Raw genomic sequence first — 14,322 nt, forward strand, 5'->3', positions numbered from 1 at the left:
GTTATTAAACCAGTTTCTAGTGACATCTGAAGCATGTAGGCACAATGGAAATGTTATTAACGACTTTGGCACTATTCCACCCAAGTAACAGCATCCACATGGCAACAAAACCTTCTGCGGCAGCATGGTTTCACACACAAACACAGCCCCTAGAACTAGTGTGTGCAGTTAGACAAGACAGCCAAAGGGTTAAGAGCTTTCTCTACTACAAGTTTTCTGCTTTTCCAATTGTTAGTCACTCAGCTTCACGTGACTGATAAACACACGTTGCATTGGCTTACCCTAAAAATCAGAACTGAAAGTAGACAAACTACCTTCAGGTTTCCTACACTAAAGCTTTAAATTAATGGTCAAATTACATTTCCTCAGGTGAGAGTGCAATGGAGCTTTTCTCTTTTGCATAAATATAACTCTTTACAAGTAACAAAGATTAACTCAATAGCATGAACAGGAATCACACAACAATCCACTCGAGCTGCACTCTGCGTAAGCCTCAGCAGGAAGGTCTCAGTGACTACAGAAGGCTTCGTGTTTTCTACCACCTACAGTAGATTGATCAATGATCAAAAAATATTAATCAAGAAGTTGGACTATGTTGTTTTTTTTTTCTTGGTACATGGTATTCTTCTATAAAGCAGTTACAGATATCCATTTGTATAGGAAACACTTAATAGTTTATTAATATTTTCGCTACAAATACATTTTATAACTGGTTTACAATTTGGCCATCAAAATCCATCCGCCTCAAAACTTGCTTGACAATGTCTTAAAGGTGCTATTCTGTAAGGGAGAGATAGGGATGAGCCAGTGCATGTTCTACACTTAGTGCTTTATGGGCACCTCCTCCTCCTTTTTTTTTTTTTTTTTTTATGATTTAAATAAGCATTTTTGTTATACAATAGGTTGCAGTAAAGCTCTAGTAAGAGATTAGAATCCAATAGCAGGGGGAAAAAATAATCCAGCACCTTTTATCAGACCAAATGACACAACATGTCATATCTGGAACTCAGTGGAAAAAAGTCACCTTCTATTTGATATTCCTGGTCTGACAACCTAGAACCATAAGACCAGCTGATGGCCTGAAGACCAAATGTGACCTATAACACAGTTGTTTTCAGGACTCCAGGAACACTGAGCAGTTGGCAGGCCAACCAAACGTGGCATGTTATAGCACAAATGTGTTTGAGGGAGGAAGAAGAAGATAGATTTACATAATACCTGGCAGGATTTATTACAGCGGGCACAGCACTGAATAAACGGGGCTGCACTGGCATAATCATTGAGCACCCATCTGGGACTCCCAAGTCATTCCTATCCAGAACCATCAGAGCTACTGCAGGCACCAATGCTGTAACTGTTTTATGATGAGGATAAGTAATAACTGAATGTTAGTCAGCATCTGGGAAGGAAATCACTAAGTTATTACAAAAGAACAGAAATTTTGGATGGGGGTCTCCTGCCAGAGAGCAGAATAATCTGTAGTCTGTGAAGACTCAACTCTTCAGTATCTTTGTATGTTATATTTCTAGATGAAGGAGCCTCTGAATAGTCCCTTTCAGGCACCACTCTACCAAAATGGAAAAGTCTTTTGTCATCTGCTAGCTCTAAAGTGCACACAAAAAACAAATAACGTTAATATACCATTAACTTCACAGCTTAAATGTAAACGACAACTGGGATTTTTAAGAGAGCTTGAACTCTTAACTTTGAAGCACAGGTATGCCAGAAAAATTTAACTTGGTTGACTCCAAGTGAACACTGAAGAGCCACAATTTTCTTGAAAAATGAATTCCAGATTTTGCTCATCTTTATTTACTTAAAAAACAAACAAACAAAAAAACCACAACACTTACTATCAGGAATAGTACTCCCTGCTGAAAGTATTTACAAGAATTCAGCTCCATGAAAAAAAAAAGAGGTTTGGGAGGAAGAGAAAAACTTTAAGATCAGAAGAAAAAAACCTGTACCACTACTGAATCTTTAAGAGGTTACATCCATGCTAAACAGTAAACAGCAACTCCTCTGCTAAGGCAACACTTTTCAGTTTACATACTTTTATATTTCCCTTTTGAAAATACTGGAGAGGGAGGGAGCTAAAAGTCATAGTCCTAGAATAATATCTTCACTCATATTCCTCAGTTGTAAAGAGCAGAGAAATCACAGATGGGGCACCACAAAAGGTCATGCACATGCATCTTTTTATGTTCTAGTCCTCAGCAGCAGTTTTCCTCACTAGCCTGCAGGACAGAGGAAAGCTGGCTTCCCAGCTGAAAACTGCCTCAGCAATCCATTCTTGCCCCTTACCCAAATGCTGCTACTGCTGGTGCTCAGCCACCCCTCAATATCTTCACAACTTTTATGGATATTGGAAATCTTTGATGGTAAGTCACACAAGCTAGTTGTTGTTAAATTGTTATATATTTCCTTCAGAGGAACAGAAGTTTTATGGAGGGATCCCACTAGAAAGTCTTACGCAAAGACAATTGTCTATGCTTCCAACACTAACAAAAGGATTCAGGAAAAAGTTGAAATGGAAACAATGTTCAGAGAGAACTATATTGGTAAATATATATATATTTTTGTACTTATGAGGAAAGCATATGGTCATTTCAATCACAGTCTGAAATTTAATGATATCAATAAACCTACAATTATCTTGCACATGTATTTCTTCTGCAGAAATCACAAATTCTGCAGTCGGGATTCTTTATTTGTTGTCATTTCGAGGGAACTATGTATTCCACAGACACGAATGCCCCTTACACAGTTTGCACTTGCATGACCCTCAGCGTCATTTTGCCAATGGAACCATAGTAGCCAGTATTGAAGCACTTAAGATATATGCGGAGCATTTGAGACGAAGGTCCTTTGTACAATTCACACGTAAACATACATGTGTGCACAGAAATGCACCAAAACCAGTCATTTGGGCATGGACCACAGAAATAAAACTGAAGGGACCCACGTTCTTGAACTCCACTGCCTCCTGCTGCCTATGTTCAGGGAGTGTTCAAGTGTTTGAAAACAGCCTCACACAGCTGACTGGCTGGGAAGACCTTAAACTACCTAACTTGGGGGAAAAAGTGAACGTTCTTGTTTGGGACCGAGATTCTTCTCCGGGCAGCAGCAGAGCTGAAAGCTCTCCCGCTTACATAAAGCCCTAGCTATCCTCCAGGAAAACAGGAGAGTTAGTCTTCTGGTTTTTGAAGTGGGATTGGTATGTTTGTATCCTGCTTTTGAAAACACAAGCACCAAGTTATTCTAGTGGAACTTACCCAGCAGGGCAGAAAATACTTTATTTTATGGCACTAAGGCATTAGCATGACTACAATTCATCACAGAAGTCTTGCGTTTACAGTTAGGTAACTAAGGAGCAAGAGTAAGTCAGTATATCTGTCTTGCTGTATGTATGCAGGGAGTTTCCTTCACATAAAGCATGCATCTCCTAACAATCACATGGCAAACAGTTTCAGACATGTACTTCCAATACATTTTAAGAGTTTGTTAGTTTGGGTTTTTTGGCCAATTGCAACAGTTGCCTCCCACTAAATTCAATGTCACACTCCTATCTCCGATACAAGCTTTCAAAACAATATGCCAAACCATATCTGATAACCCACACAAGCAACTAAAGAGTAAGCAAAGACATAAAACATCACCATGATAGTTTTAAGTTACAGCAGTTAGATCTGTATTCCAAAGGCTCCCTTACATTCTACTTCAGATCCAACGATACATGTTTAATTTAATTGGGCCAAGTCTCCTTAACCCTTTTGGCACATTATATATGGTATAGGTATTCTTTGGCATTCATACGGCTAGTCCTCTGGGATGCACTCACATTCCACAAGTTAATTTATCATTTCCTACAGGGCAAAGTGGTCCTTCTGCTTTGGACCACTTGCTGTTGAAAGAGGTTTTTTGTTGGTGGTGGTGGCGGTGTGGTTTTTTTTTTTTTTTTTTTAATTCATCAATCTATCAACTGGAGCACCTCTTCAGATACAGTAGATTCTCCCAGTATACAGCATTCACAAACAAGCATATTTCACAATTCACATTGCAATCAAGTTCACAGTCTACACACATTGCATTAACCTGAAACTGAAGTTATACAATGCCTCTTAAAGGTAAAATTGTCTTGAGAGTTGGTTCACTTGTTCTAACATTGTTTTTCCCCTCAACTATTAATGCACATAACAATCCATTCAGAAGAAATGGAAGACTGATTAGATCCAGAGAGAAGCATTCAGTGTCATCTCAACATAAGTTCCTAGCTCCTCCAGAAACTAAATTTTATCAACAAAAATAATTTCGAAGTTCTGCTGAAAAGTACAAAGAATTATACATATCCATTGCTGGGGTCAATATATAAAAAGGAGACAAGAATCCTAACTTAAGCTATGCAAACAAAAATAAATAATTCTGATTTGACTGAAACTATATATTCATAAAAACTTGTTGGTAATATACTTCTGTTGTCTAAATCACATTTTCAGATAATTGAGAGGTTAGAAGGGATATTAGCTACTTCTTCAGAACAAAGAGGGGGAAGATTACACTACTTACAGCTAAATATAGCGATAAGTATTACTATAAATAAATAAATATATATATATATAAAGCTAAATTCATGAGAGCTCCTACTGAAGAATGTATCAACATAAAAATGGAGCAGGATAGAAAAGTCAATATCATGAAAAGTAACTGCTGTTTAAGATTACTCGGAAATACTAGTCTAGTGCAACTGTCACTTGATTCTTGTTCCACAATAATATTTGTGGATGATGATGATGGGTAAGTACTGAGGTGGAAGACCAATTCAAAAAGAACTTACCAGAAGCCCAGGAAAAATTACCCTTTTAGTGATACAATGTAACATCATTTAACTCCCAGGAAGGTAAGAAGAGTTTGTTGTCAAACATCTCCTCATAATCTTTGTATTTTGTACTGTACAGATTTTGACTAAATGTTAAAACTTTCGAATTTCTATGAGAGCAATATTCACCCAGTCTCACTAAAAACAAGACTAGAAAAACATGTGGTATCATTGAATGTGATCTCACAGATGAGCTCTGGAGAATTTCACCACAGAAGTCTAGGATGTTACTATCACCAGACATCTTTGATGAAAGTTGCAATCCTTTTGCAGAAGAGGAGGATGGGGAGAATAGGATGCATTCCTCTGCATACAACCACATTTTCTCAAAGTACTGGTAAAGATGGATTTACCTTAAGGAACGAGACTGTGAAGTGCCGTGCAGACACATCTTGTGGTATGCCTGCTGTTGGGAGTGGCAGTTTCTGCAGGAAGAGATTGATGGCAGCAACAGATTGACACAGCCAAAATTCTTGGCATGCGTTACAGCCCTTTACCATGTAATGTCAGTTACACACAAACACTGTCTCTTAAAATAATTTCAAAACTAATATAGATGTCCCTCAGTTTCATGAAATTGTATTATTTTTAAGACAGCAGTTGCAAACCGTTTACCCCAGTAGCAGCTCTTGCAATCAGACTTGTCAAACATTAAGACTACAAACCAGCGTCATGCTTTAACTGATGCATTATAAATGGTCACAAAGAGATGTTAAATTTAAATTACACTGAAATAAATTAAATTACACTGAAATAACAGACAAAAAAGAATAAGGCATAAGATTAAAGCTGCATAACTTGTTCCATTATGTGGGCAATAATGAAAAGAAGGGTAGGAGCATTTGGAGGAAAGACACATTCAGTGACAAAAAAAAACCCCAACCAAACAAAAAAACCCTTATTGCCAACCAGTATGATACTTTTTTCTTGATTAATAATGAAATCTCATAAGGCTGTTGTTCATAATTCTTATCAACTTCTCTTTTTCTATCAGGTTCTTCTATTCTCCTTCAAACTCTGGAAGAGTAACAGTGCCCAAAAAAGAAAAGCTGCTTTAGAAGCAGTAACTATTGCATGAAAGGATTCACAGGTCGCAGACAGGCCTTGGGCAAATAAACCTAACTATCATATCAGATAAAATGTGTTGACTCTATACATTAAAAAGTTTTCAAATTTCAAGTTTGGAATTCAGAAGGCAATTCTGAAGAACAAAGTTTTAGATGGTATCTTTAATGCCTGTTTTCTCTCAGCTCAAACCAATTTCTGCAAGTATTTTTTTCTAGATGTCCCAGTAAGTGGAATTCACAGTAAACCAAGTACACTTTTTTCCCATTTGTATGAACAAAGATGTTCCCACCATCTTTGCCATTGGCTTCCCTGTTTTGTTTTTATGGTGCTTTTCAAAATCCCGTGTGTCAGTTAGGCCTGTGTGAGGAGGCACTTCCATTTACAATTTTATTTACAATTTACAATTTTATTTACAATTTTCATTTTCTCTCAAAGAAATTCTCTGGATTTTGAAAAAAGGCAAAGCCTTCCAGAAGGCAGGTCTTATGCTGCAAGTAGAAGAGACAGCTCCCCAGAGCTCTTTTGGAAGACTTTTCTGGTAGCAGATTAAAGAACTCAAGGAGTCTCCTCCACCTGCAGAAACAGACACCCTCACTTCCAAGAGGGCTCCTTGTTTAAAGCTTCAGGAGTATTGTGAAGACAGACAAGCTTATGTCTAGAATAAACTTCCAAAATGAGATATAACCTAGAGCTTTTCCTTAGAAAGACAATCTTGAAAGCAAAAACCTGATGCAAGCCAAACAGTACATCTGAAAGCTTGTCATTGACTTTCACTGTGAGCAAGAACAGCTTGTGACCTGATGACAGCATTGCTCCAACAGGGGATTTGAGCCACTGTGTGCTGGTTGAATGAGAAGGCCCAGCAGAGCTGAGTACAGAGTGAAAGCACAAACAATAGTCAGCACTGGGACAGAAGAGCCCATTGCTGCATCCAGGATACAGGGAAAGAGGGGAAAAACAGCAGCAGGATGGAGCTCTGTGGAATCCAAGTAAACATAAACAGAGGCAATGAACCTTATTGTTCTATAAACAATTGTCTGCTTAAGGTCGTTGTCCTCCTCCCATCCCCAGTGACCAGCCCTGGCTCTGTCTGGACCAGAACAAGGCATGCTGACAAGAAAGCTATGATAAGGCAGATTCTACTCTGGACAGAGTAACCGTCTCCTCAGCAGCTGCCACAGAACCTTTCTGCAGCAATCAGAAGGGAGCACTTTGGTTAAAACTATGCCCCCAGGAGGACTACAGGCAACAGAGAGAGAGCTGACACTGACTATTATCCGCCTTGACCGTTTCTTCTAAGGTTAAGCAGAAAGCTGTACTTCTCATCTAAGTTTCCTGATCTCCACCCATGTGAAAAATCTCTAGTGACCTCTCCTAGTTTCCAATGATCCAAGCTCCTGTAGCTAAGGAAATCGGAAGCCAAAACCAATGCTACATTTTAGAAGGATCTAAAGAGGAAAAGGTTATTTCATGCATTTGGGATCTCTTTGCCAAGTAAGCCTGAATTTACATCAACCCCTTCCTTTTGGTTCCTGAGAAAGACACTGACAGACTCAAACAAACGGGAACTGAAGTTCTACTTAAAATAGCAACATCCTGCTTTTAAGTTCTCAAAATTCAAAAACATCCGAACTTCAGAGTCAGCTTTACCAACTTCCACAACCTGTTTTTCCTCCATGCATCACAAAAGGACCACTATTCTATCGGTTTACTTAATCCCACCGAGTCAGACAACACCGAAGGTGGATGGCAAAACACCACGTGGAACACACCTCAAAGGTACCAATTCAGACCTGAAAAAATTCAGAGGACTAAAGCAATAGTCTCTAAGAGACTGACAGTCCCTCTCCTTCCTGACAAGGCATTTATGAGAAACCAATTGAGTCGTCTCCCTAATTCTGAAGCTAAATTAGTAGAGGACCACCCATAAACTTGCTGCAGTCCACACTGGATTTTCTGCAGAATATTTGCATTTTAATACAGAAAGTTTTAAGCATACTTTGTAGGTGAAGTATATAGGAGAATTTCCTAAAAGCAGAACAGTAGTGCACTTGAAAGACAGATGAAAGAGAAGTATAGATGAATTTGAAGGAAGAGTAGATGAAGAGATGAGGGCGTACTAGATATCAAAAAGAAAAAAAGAATGGGTGAAGAGCATTTTTCCTGAGAAATAGCTGGGACGCAGAGAGGTGGATTTGTTTAAAAATAAGAACAACTTACAGGGGAAAGGAAGCATAGATAGATACACTTCTGCAAGTGATATGAAGAAGAAAAAAACACCTGAGTGTCTGTCTGCTGAGTGACAGAATGGGGTGAAGGAGTAAGAAAGGCACAGGAACAAATAAGATAGTTTCTTCACACTTGTGCAGAAAATGATAAAATACGTTGCAGACAAATAAATATTAAAGAACTCTACCACTGCGGAACTGGTACAGACAACTTTGAACCATCACACAGTCGTTTATTGGGAATGAGGTGGCATCTTTGTAAGCCATTTATCTCAATTTGCCATGAACCAAAGTCAGATAATTGAGATGTCAACTAATCAAGAGCACTATTTATAGGTGCTTCACATACAAAATCTGTAGTCTTTAAAATAAGCGGCATGCTCAATGCAAATCAAAGAGAGCAATTCTGAAATGCAGTATGATGTGACAGAACGAAAAGCACTCAATTTGACCTCAGTGATCAGAGTAGAACTGACAAGAGTATTTCAACTCTATTTTTAAATACAGCAAAACACCTTATCAGTAGATACAAGAGAATTAATAGTTTCTCAGAAAGATACTTCCCAGTTTTATAAGAGATCATTCTTCAGAGAAGGGGAGGCAGCAAGCAGCAGTGGTCCACGCAAATGAATATTAAAACAATTGTAACAAAGGAGGTTGCCACAGTAGCAGTAAGATTTCTCTGTGTCCCAGCTGAAAGGCTTTTCTTGCAACTCAAAGAGCTGATCTTATTTGTACAGATTAGTTGGCTGTTCAAAGACACATTGTCTTCATCAAGCAAGGACATCCAGTTCAAGACTTCAGTAGCACCGACTCAAGCAAGGGGGCAGATGAAGAAATGGAAGGGTTCTTTCAGCTATATTAAGATCTTCCACCAATAAAATAGCAATTAACTAAACTGGATGTACTTTACTCAGAAACCCCTCTATTAAATACACGCCACCCCTATGAAACTGGAGTAGTTTCATACAGATAACTAAACTTGATTCAACATGATCAACACATGGATGGGCTAAAATCAAGAAAGCAACTGAGCAGCTGGTCAAATGTATAAGCTAAGTAGCTAACATTCAACCCAAATCCACAAAAAGTTTTAGTTCTCTGTTACTGGAATAATTAACTACGCTGTTTAATTTACCAGGACAAAAAAACTACAAAGAATACATTTCAAAAAATAAGATAGAGCAACTAACTATGAAATCAAAACAAAAATTAATCTAGTATCAGATTGAAATTAAACTAGTTCAATGATCAACTCAACACAACAAATCACTTATAATCTTAGAATGTGATCAAAGTTAAATGTCACCTGTTTCATTAAACAGAAACATAACAAAACTACAGAAATGTATCAAAATCAAATCTACTAGTTGGAGACTGTTAAATATTTTGATACTGAAGCCAAATTCTGTAAAGTCTTAAACAACTCTAGATTTCAAGACTGTATAGAGGTTAACCTTTTCTTTCCTACCAGCAATCTAAAAATATAGGCCTTAGAATGCTACAAAAAGCAGAAGTTTGTAAACTGCCAAGCCAGTGCTGTCAACAACTGTCAGCAACTTGTTTTTTCCTTGAACAAAAATAAAAACTGAAGAATAAAAAGTGTAGTGCATCATACAAAAAGAATGTTTAATATCACGAGGGCTTGTAAATAAATTTGCAGACATCTCTAGTATTCTTCTAGAACAGGAGTTCAAACTACCATTAAACCAGTAAATGAAGTTGTACGTATTTCTTGCTAGCAGGTGGCCTTCAAACTCCTTCAAATGTGAAAATGGGTGCATTTTTTTTTCCAAGTTAGTTGGACCATATCCTTCCTAGAAGTACTGGTGCTCAGTATCAGAGGTTCAGAAGTATCAGTCGTCACAAACTGTTCGGTCACGCAGTGAAGGCAAAGCTTCTCAACCTTAGCCTTGATTTGTGGGCTTTATTCTCTGCACCCGTTTTGCCTTCCGTTCTCTTTGCTCAGTCAACAAAGGGAACAAAGTTGCATTCTTTTGGGTTTAGGATTTCTTTTTTTAATGGCGGTTTAAGCAGAAAAGTCAGCTATTTATATTCAGACATTGCAGTTCTACAGTCTCGCCAAAACAGCGTACCTAGACTGAGTCTTGCCTAGACTGAAAGGTCTTTACATGATATTATCACCAATTTTATGCAAAAATAAGGACACATTTATATGAAATAACTGATGAAAAAGACCAACATCCAGGTAAACGATCTTCATCCATAAAGCACTCAAATATTGTTTATAAATAAGCACCACCACTCTTGTAAACCTGTTTATTCATCCTTACATTTGGAAACATAAGGTCAGAAGTCAAACAACTTTTTAATGTAAGTTCTGAATTTGATAGGAAAAAGCTGTTTAAACCTCATCATAATGAACCCCCAAATTAAAGGCTTATTTTCTTCTGGATGGACTTTGGAATTTCTTGTGTGTCCTTCTTACAGGAGGCAATAGACAACAGAGCATTAACAGTTTAGTAAGAACCTGTGGAAACATCACAGAAAGAACTGCAGAAATGAAGAGGTTTAGCTACTAGCCAGTTTTGCAGTTGTCACAAAGATAGCAAATTTTCACTGCTGCACAAGCCTATCATAGAAAAAAAAAAGTTCACTCTGCCAAGTTACCAGAGTGTTAAAGATGTTTCTAGCCAGTCATGAGGATGAATCAGTAACCTCAGATAGATGACATACTTGATTTAAACCTGAAATGAGAGTTTTCAATGAATGGCTTTACATGTGGCTCAGAAATTACAAGTTCTGTACCTGTACACTTATACTTTAATACTTTTGCTACCTTTAACTACGACATTTATTAATCAATGTGGAAAGACAGTGCTATATACAAAGAGACTCAGGCTGTCACTGGCAAGTAGATACAGCATAGCATAGCACCAGCAGTTGCACGGATCACTGAGAACTCCTTCTCCTCCCCCCAACCCCCAATAAAATCACACCCTGAGGTGAGTTTTGTGTTTGTTTTGAGATCTTATTATAAATAACAAGCACCGACACATTGCTTTGTTAATTAACAAACAGTTTCCTGGAAACCACAAACAGAGGACACAAAGTGATGTGGGGATTTTTGTTCTTTTTGGTGCTTTTTTATAAAAGGCAAGTCGCATAAATTTACTTACTATGAATTATTCATGGAGCACAAACCACTTAGTTTTTACTTATGAGCAGTGTGACCATTAAAAGCTAATTAAATACTGAGAGACCAAGTTGGGCCTTGACTTGTAACAAATGCAACCAATCTGTATTGATATCTTTTAGAAGGCAGTGTGGCATTAGTTCCCTGGGAAGTTGCACAGTAGTACTGATTTTGTTCTTCATGAACAGATTTACACCGTTTTTGGTGTGAGCTGTTTTCAGTCATCAGAAGTGATTTTGCTGCAAAGTATGAAAGAACGACTAGAGAAAGAAAGGAAAGAGAAACTTTTTGATTTTCTATGATATTTCCAGTGAATTTCAAAGGCACTGTTCAACATGCAGCTCTTTGCACTGACATTACAGACAGAGGTTAGGGATATTTTCCTCACGTAACTGCTCAGTTTCTGTATTGCATTATCCTTGTTGCTAGAGAGAATTGTTTCAACACAGATGAAATTGGTGATCAACAACTCGATAAATCTTCATCAAAAAACAGGAACAAATTCTCGGTGACACCCACATTGGAATACCAACTGCCATAAGAATGAGAACAAAGACATCTTTCCCTCTCCATCCTTCATCATCCTGGGCACTCCTTTCTCTAAGTCAAAGTTATATTCAAAAGAAAACAGAGCTGGGGCATCCCAACAGTCATCCTGCCGTATAGCTTTGAAGTGGATGTGACCACTTGCATTCTCAAGGTTTGGTTTCTACTGATGGTCCTCAATGATCAATAATAGGAAGGAAAAAAAACACCCTCTATTTGCTAATACAATCCATGACTACTGAACTGCAGTATTACATATTTTCTCACACATAGAGACTTAAAGCTTTTATTGTGTCTCCTCTCTGTGTGAAGCAGACTATCACCAATTGCTTTTAACACTAGCTGAATTACAGAATCGTGATACTCACGCCCTCTCCCATTCCCCTCCCCCTAATATATTCTTTCATTATTCCTCAGCGTACAGAATGCAGATATGCCCTATAGCTACTTTCCGCTTTTGCACCTAGGGAAAACATCCGTTCTTTGGTCTAGGATTCTGTATTCTGTGATTTTAAAAACAATAATGAGAAGAACCATACAAAAATTCATCATTGTTTTTGATGAGTTTTCTCTATAACAGCAGTATCGGAGAAAACCAACAGATACCATCTCTGTTGCTGTTTTCTCTCCCCTGATCCCATCAGGGCAAACCTGCTTTCAGCACTTCAGTGACCTCTAACATTTCAGACCTGAGAGTTCAGCTGTTCATTTCACACCAGCAATCTCTCCTTTTTCTCCTCCCAAAGAATGCCTCCTTTCCCTTCAAGTGGGGAAAAGTCAACACATTATCTACAAGGTCAATGCTGATCTGCTATATGAATTCTGGCACACTGCTTGTAGAGTGATTACCAGTAGCATTCTCAGAAAACCCTCTAACATCTAGTGAACAATCATTACAAAAGAAGCAATCTGAATGACATTAAAGATGAGCATAAATTGTAAGATTTGCATTAATTATATATATTGTGCTAGTAGCAGTTCAAATATCAAAATAAAGCTACTTATCAGAAAAAAAAAAAAAGCATTTTAATTACAACATACATTTCCTTACACCTGGGCAGAAAAAGATGCCTTTTCTAGTTGTTCTATCCTAATTTTCTACATACAAATCTTTGATTAGCACAGAGACCAACAAGAATTTAACTGTTTTAAGAAACTGTATCAACTTAAGTATCCTCTTCTTTATCACACTTCCTGATCTAAAAGCAACAGTCAATAGTAAACAATCACAATAAAGGAAACACTGAGCAAAGAAGAACTACTTGAAAGGGGCAAACAGAAGACATACCAGCACATAGAAAAGGTTGTACAATTAAATTATTTCCATAATCTTTTATATATACATATATATTTCTTGATTTCAGACCCTCCCTTGAGCTATTAAGGCGGCAGTTCTTACAGTCTCTTACAACAAGAACATTATTATCTCTTGATTTCTAGGAAAAAAGTTGTGCCAGCTATTTTTGTATGAAATTTCCAATAGGTTACTTAAAATATTTTATCACAGTTTCTGAAAACTCCAGTTGAACTCAGACAGTGATGACATTCACAGACTGTATAAAGATTGTGCTACACCAAACAACTGGAAATCTGTTTCTAAATAGCTCTAATGCAACTGCCTTATTGTCAGGGAGGAACTTACCAACAATATAAAAAAAAAAAATCAAAATAAGTAATAGCACACAGAAGAAAGAGAATAAACACTTTTCATAAGTTGGCAAAGATTTTTTACACAACACTTCCTACATAAAGTCAGTTTACAGCTGCTTAAAACCTTATTAAAAAAAAACAAAAACCTCCAAGTGAAAATACTCCATGCTCATCATCTTCCTCACGGTCAAAGTTTCAGCTGAAATTGTTCAACTGTTTTCAAGGATAACATTAATGAATTGCACAAGCCATTCCTATTTAAAAATTTCTTTGGAGCCTCTCAGCAAAGCAATTGTAAATCTCCACCACTTTGGAGAGGGAACTTAAAATTTGACAAAGAGCAATCCAGAGCCACAAACATACTTACTGTCTTCTATGTGAAATTTATAAAATTCTGCTAAGCTCAAGCCTCAAAAAATGTTTCGTTTCATGTAGGACTGTAGAGTTGTTAGAGCTGACCAGCTAAAATCCCCAGGCTCTCCATGGCGGTGCGCGTTCTCCAGCCCACACCACGGGCCAGCAGACCGTGGGAAGCAGCTCTGGGGTGCAGCTCTTGCCGGATGGAGGCCAGGGTGGGCCCCACTGGCAGGAAATGTGCTCACAGTGCTCCCTCTATCGATGCTGAGATAGGAGGGAGGGAGAGAGAGGAAGTGGCTTGTCTGAAATGAGGAGAGGGAAGTAAAGAGATGAGAAAAAGACAAAGAGGTGAGAGTCTATGAAGGAAGCAGGACAGAGAACAGGAAGGCAGGGGATAGAGGAGAATCTGGATAGGCACAAAAGGGAATTTGGAAAGGGGA

The 14,322-nt window shown here is 38.0% G+C and overlaps 1 protein-coding gene across 3 annotated transcripts in view; it reads right to left on the reverse strand.

Annotated features, from left to right (window-relative positions):
- Nucleotides 1-14,322, reverse strand: part of SH3KBP1 (SH3 domain containing kinase binding protein 1) — a 237,483-nt gene that overhangs the window by 219,141 nt on the left and 4,020 nt on the right. The window contains exon 1 of one of the 3 annotated variants that reach the window (XM_067297102.1): nucleotides 13,893-14,010. The exons of the other annotated variants lie outside the window; for them this stretch is intronic. Coding sequence (XP_067153203.1) covers nucleotide 13,893 — 1 coding nt within the window. The 5' untranslated portion in view covers nucleotides 13,894-14,010. Of the gene's footprint in view, nucleotides 1-13,892; nucleotides 14,011-14,322 lie in introns of those variants that run through there. 3 annotated transcript variants of the gene reach the window in all.

Source organism: Apteryx mantelli, chromosome 1, assembly GCF_036417845.1.
Source record: "Apteryx mantelli isolate bAptMan1 chromosome 1, bAptMan1.hap1, whole genome shotgun sequence".
In the NCBI taxonomy this organism is placed as follows: domain Eukaryota; kingdom Metazoa; phylum Chordata; class Aves; order Apterygiformes; family Apterygidae; genus Apteryx; species Apteryx mantelli.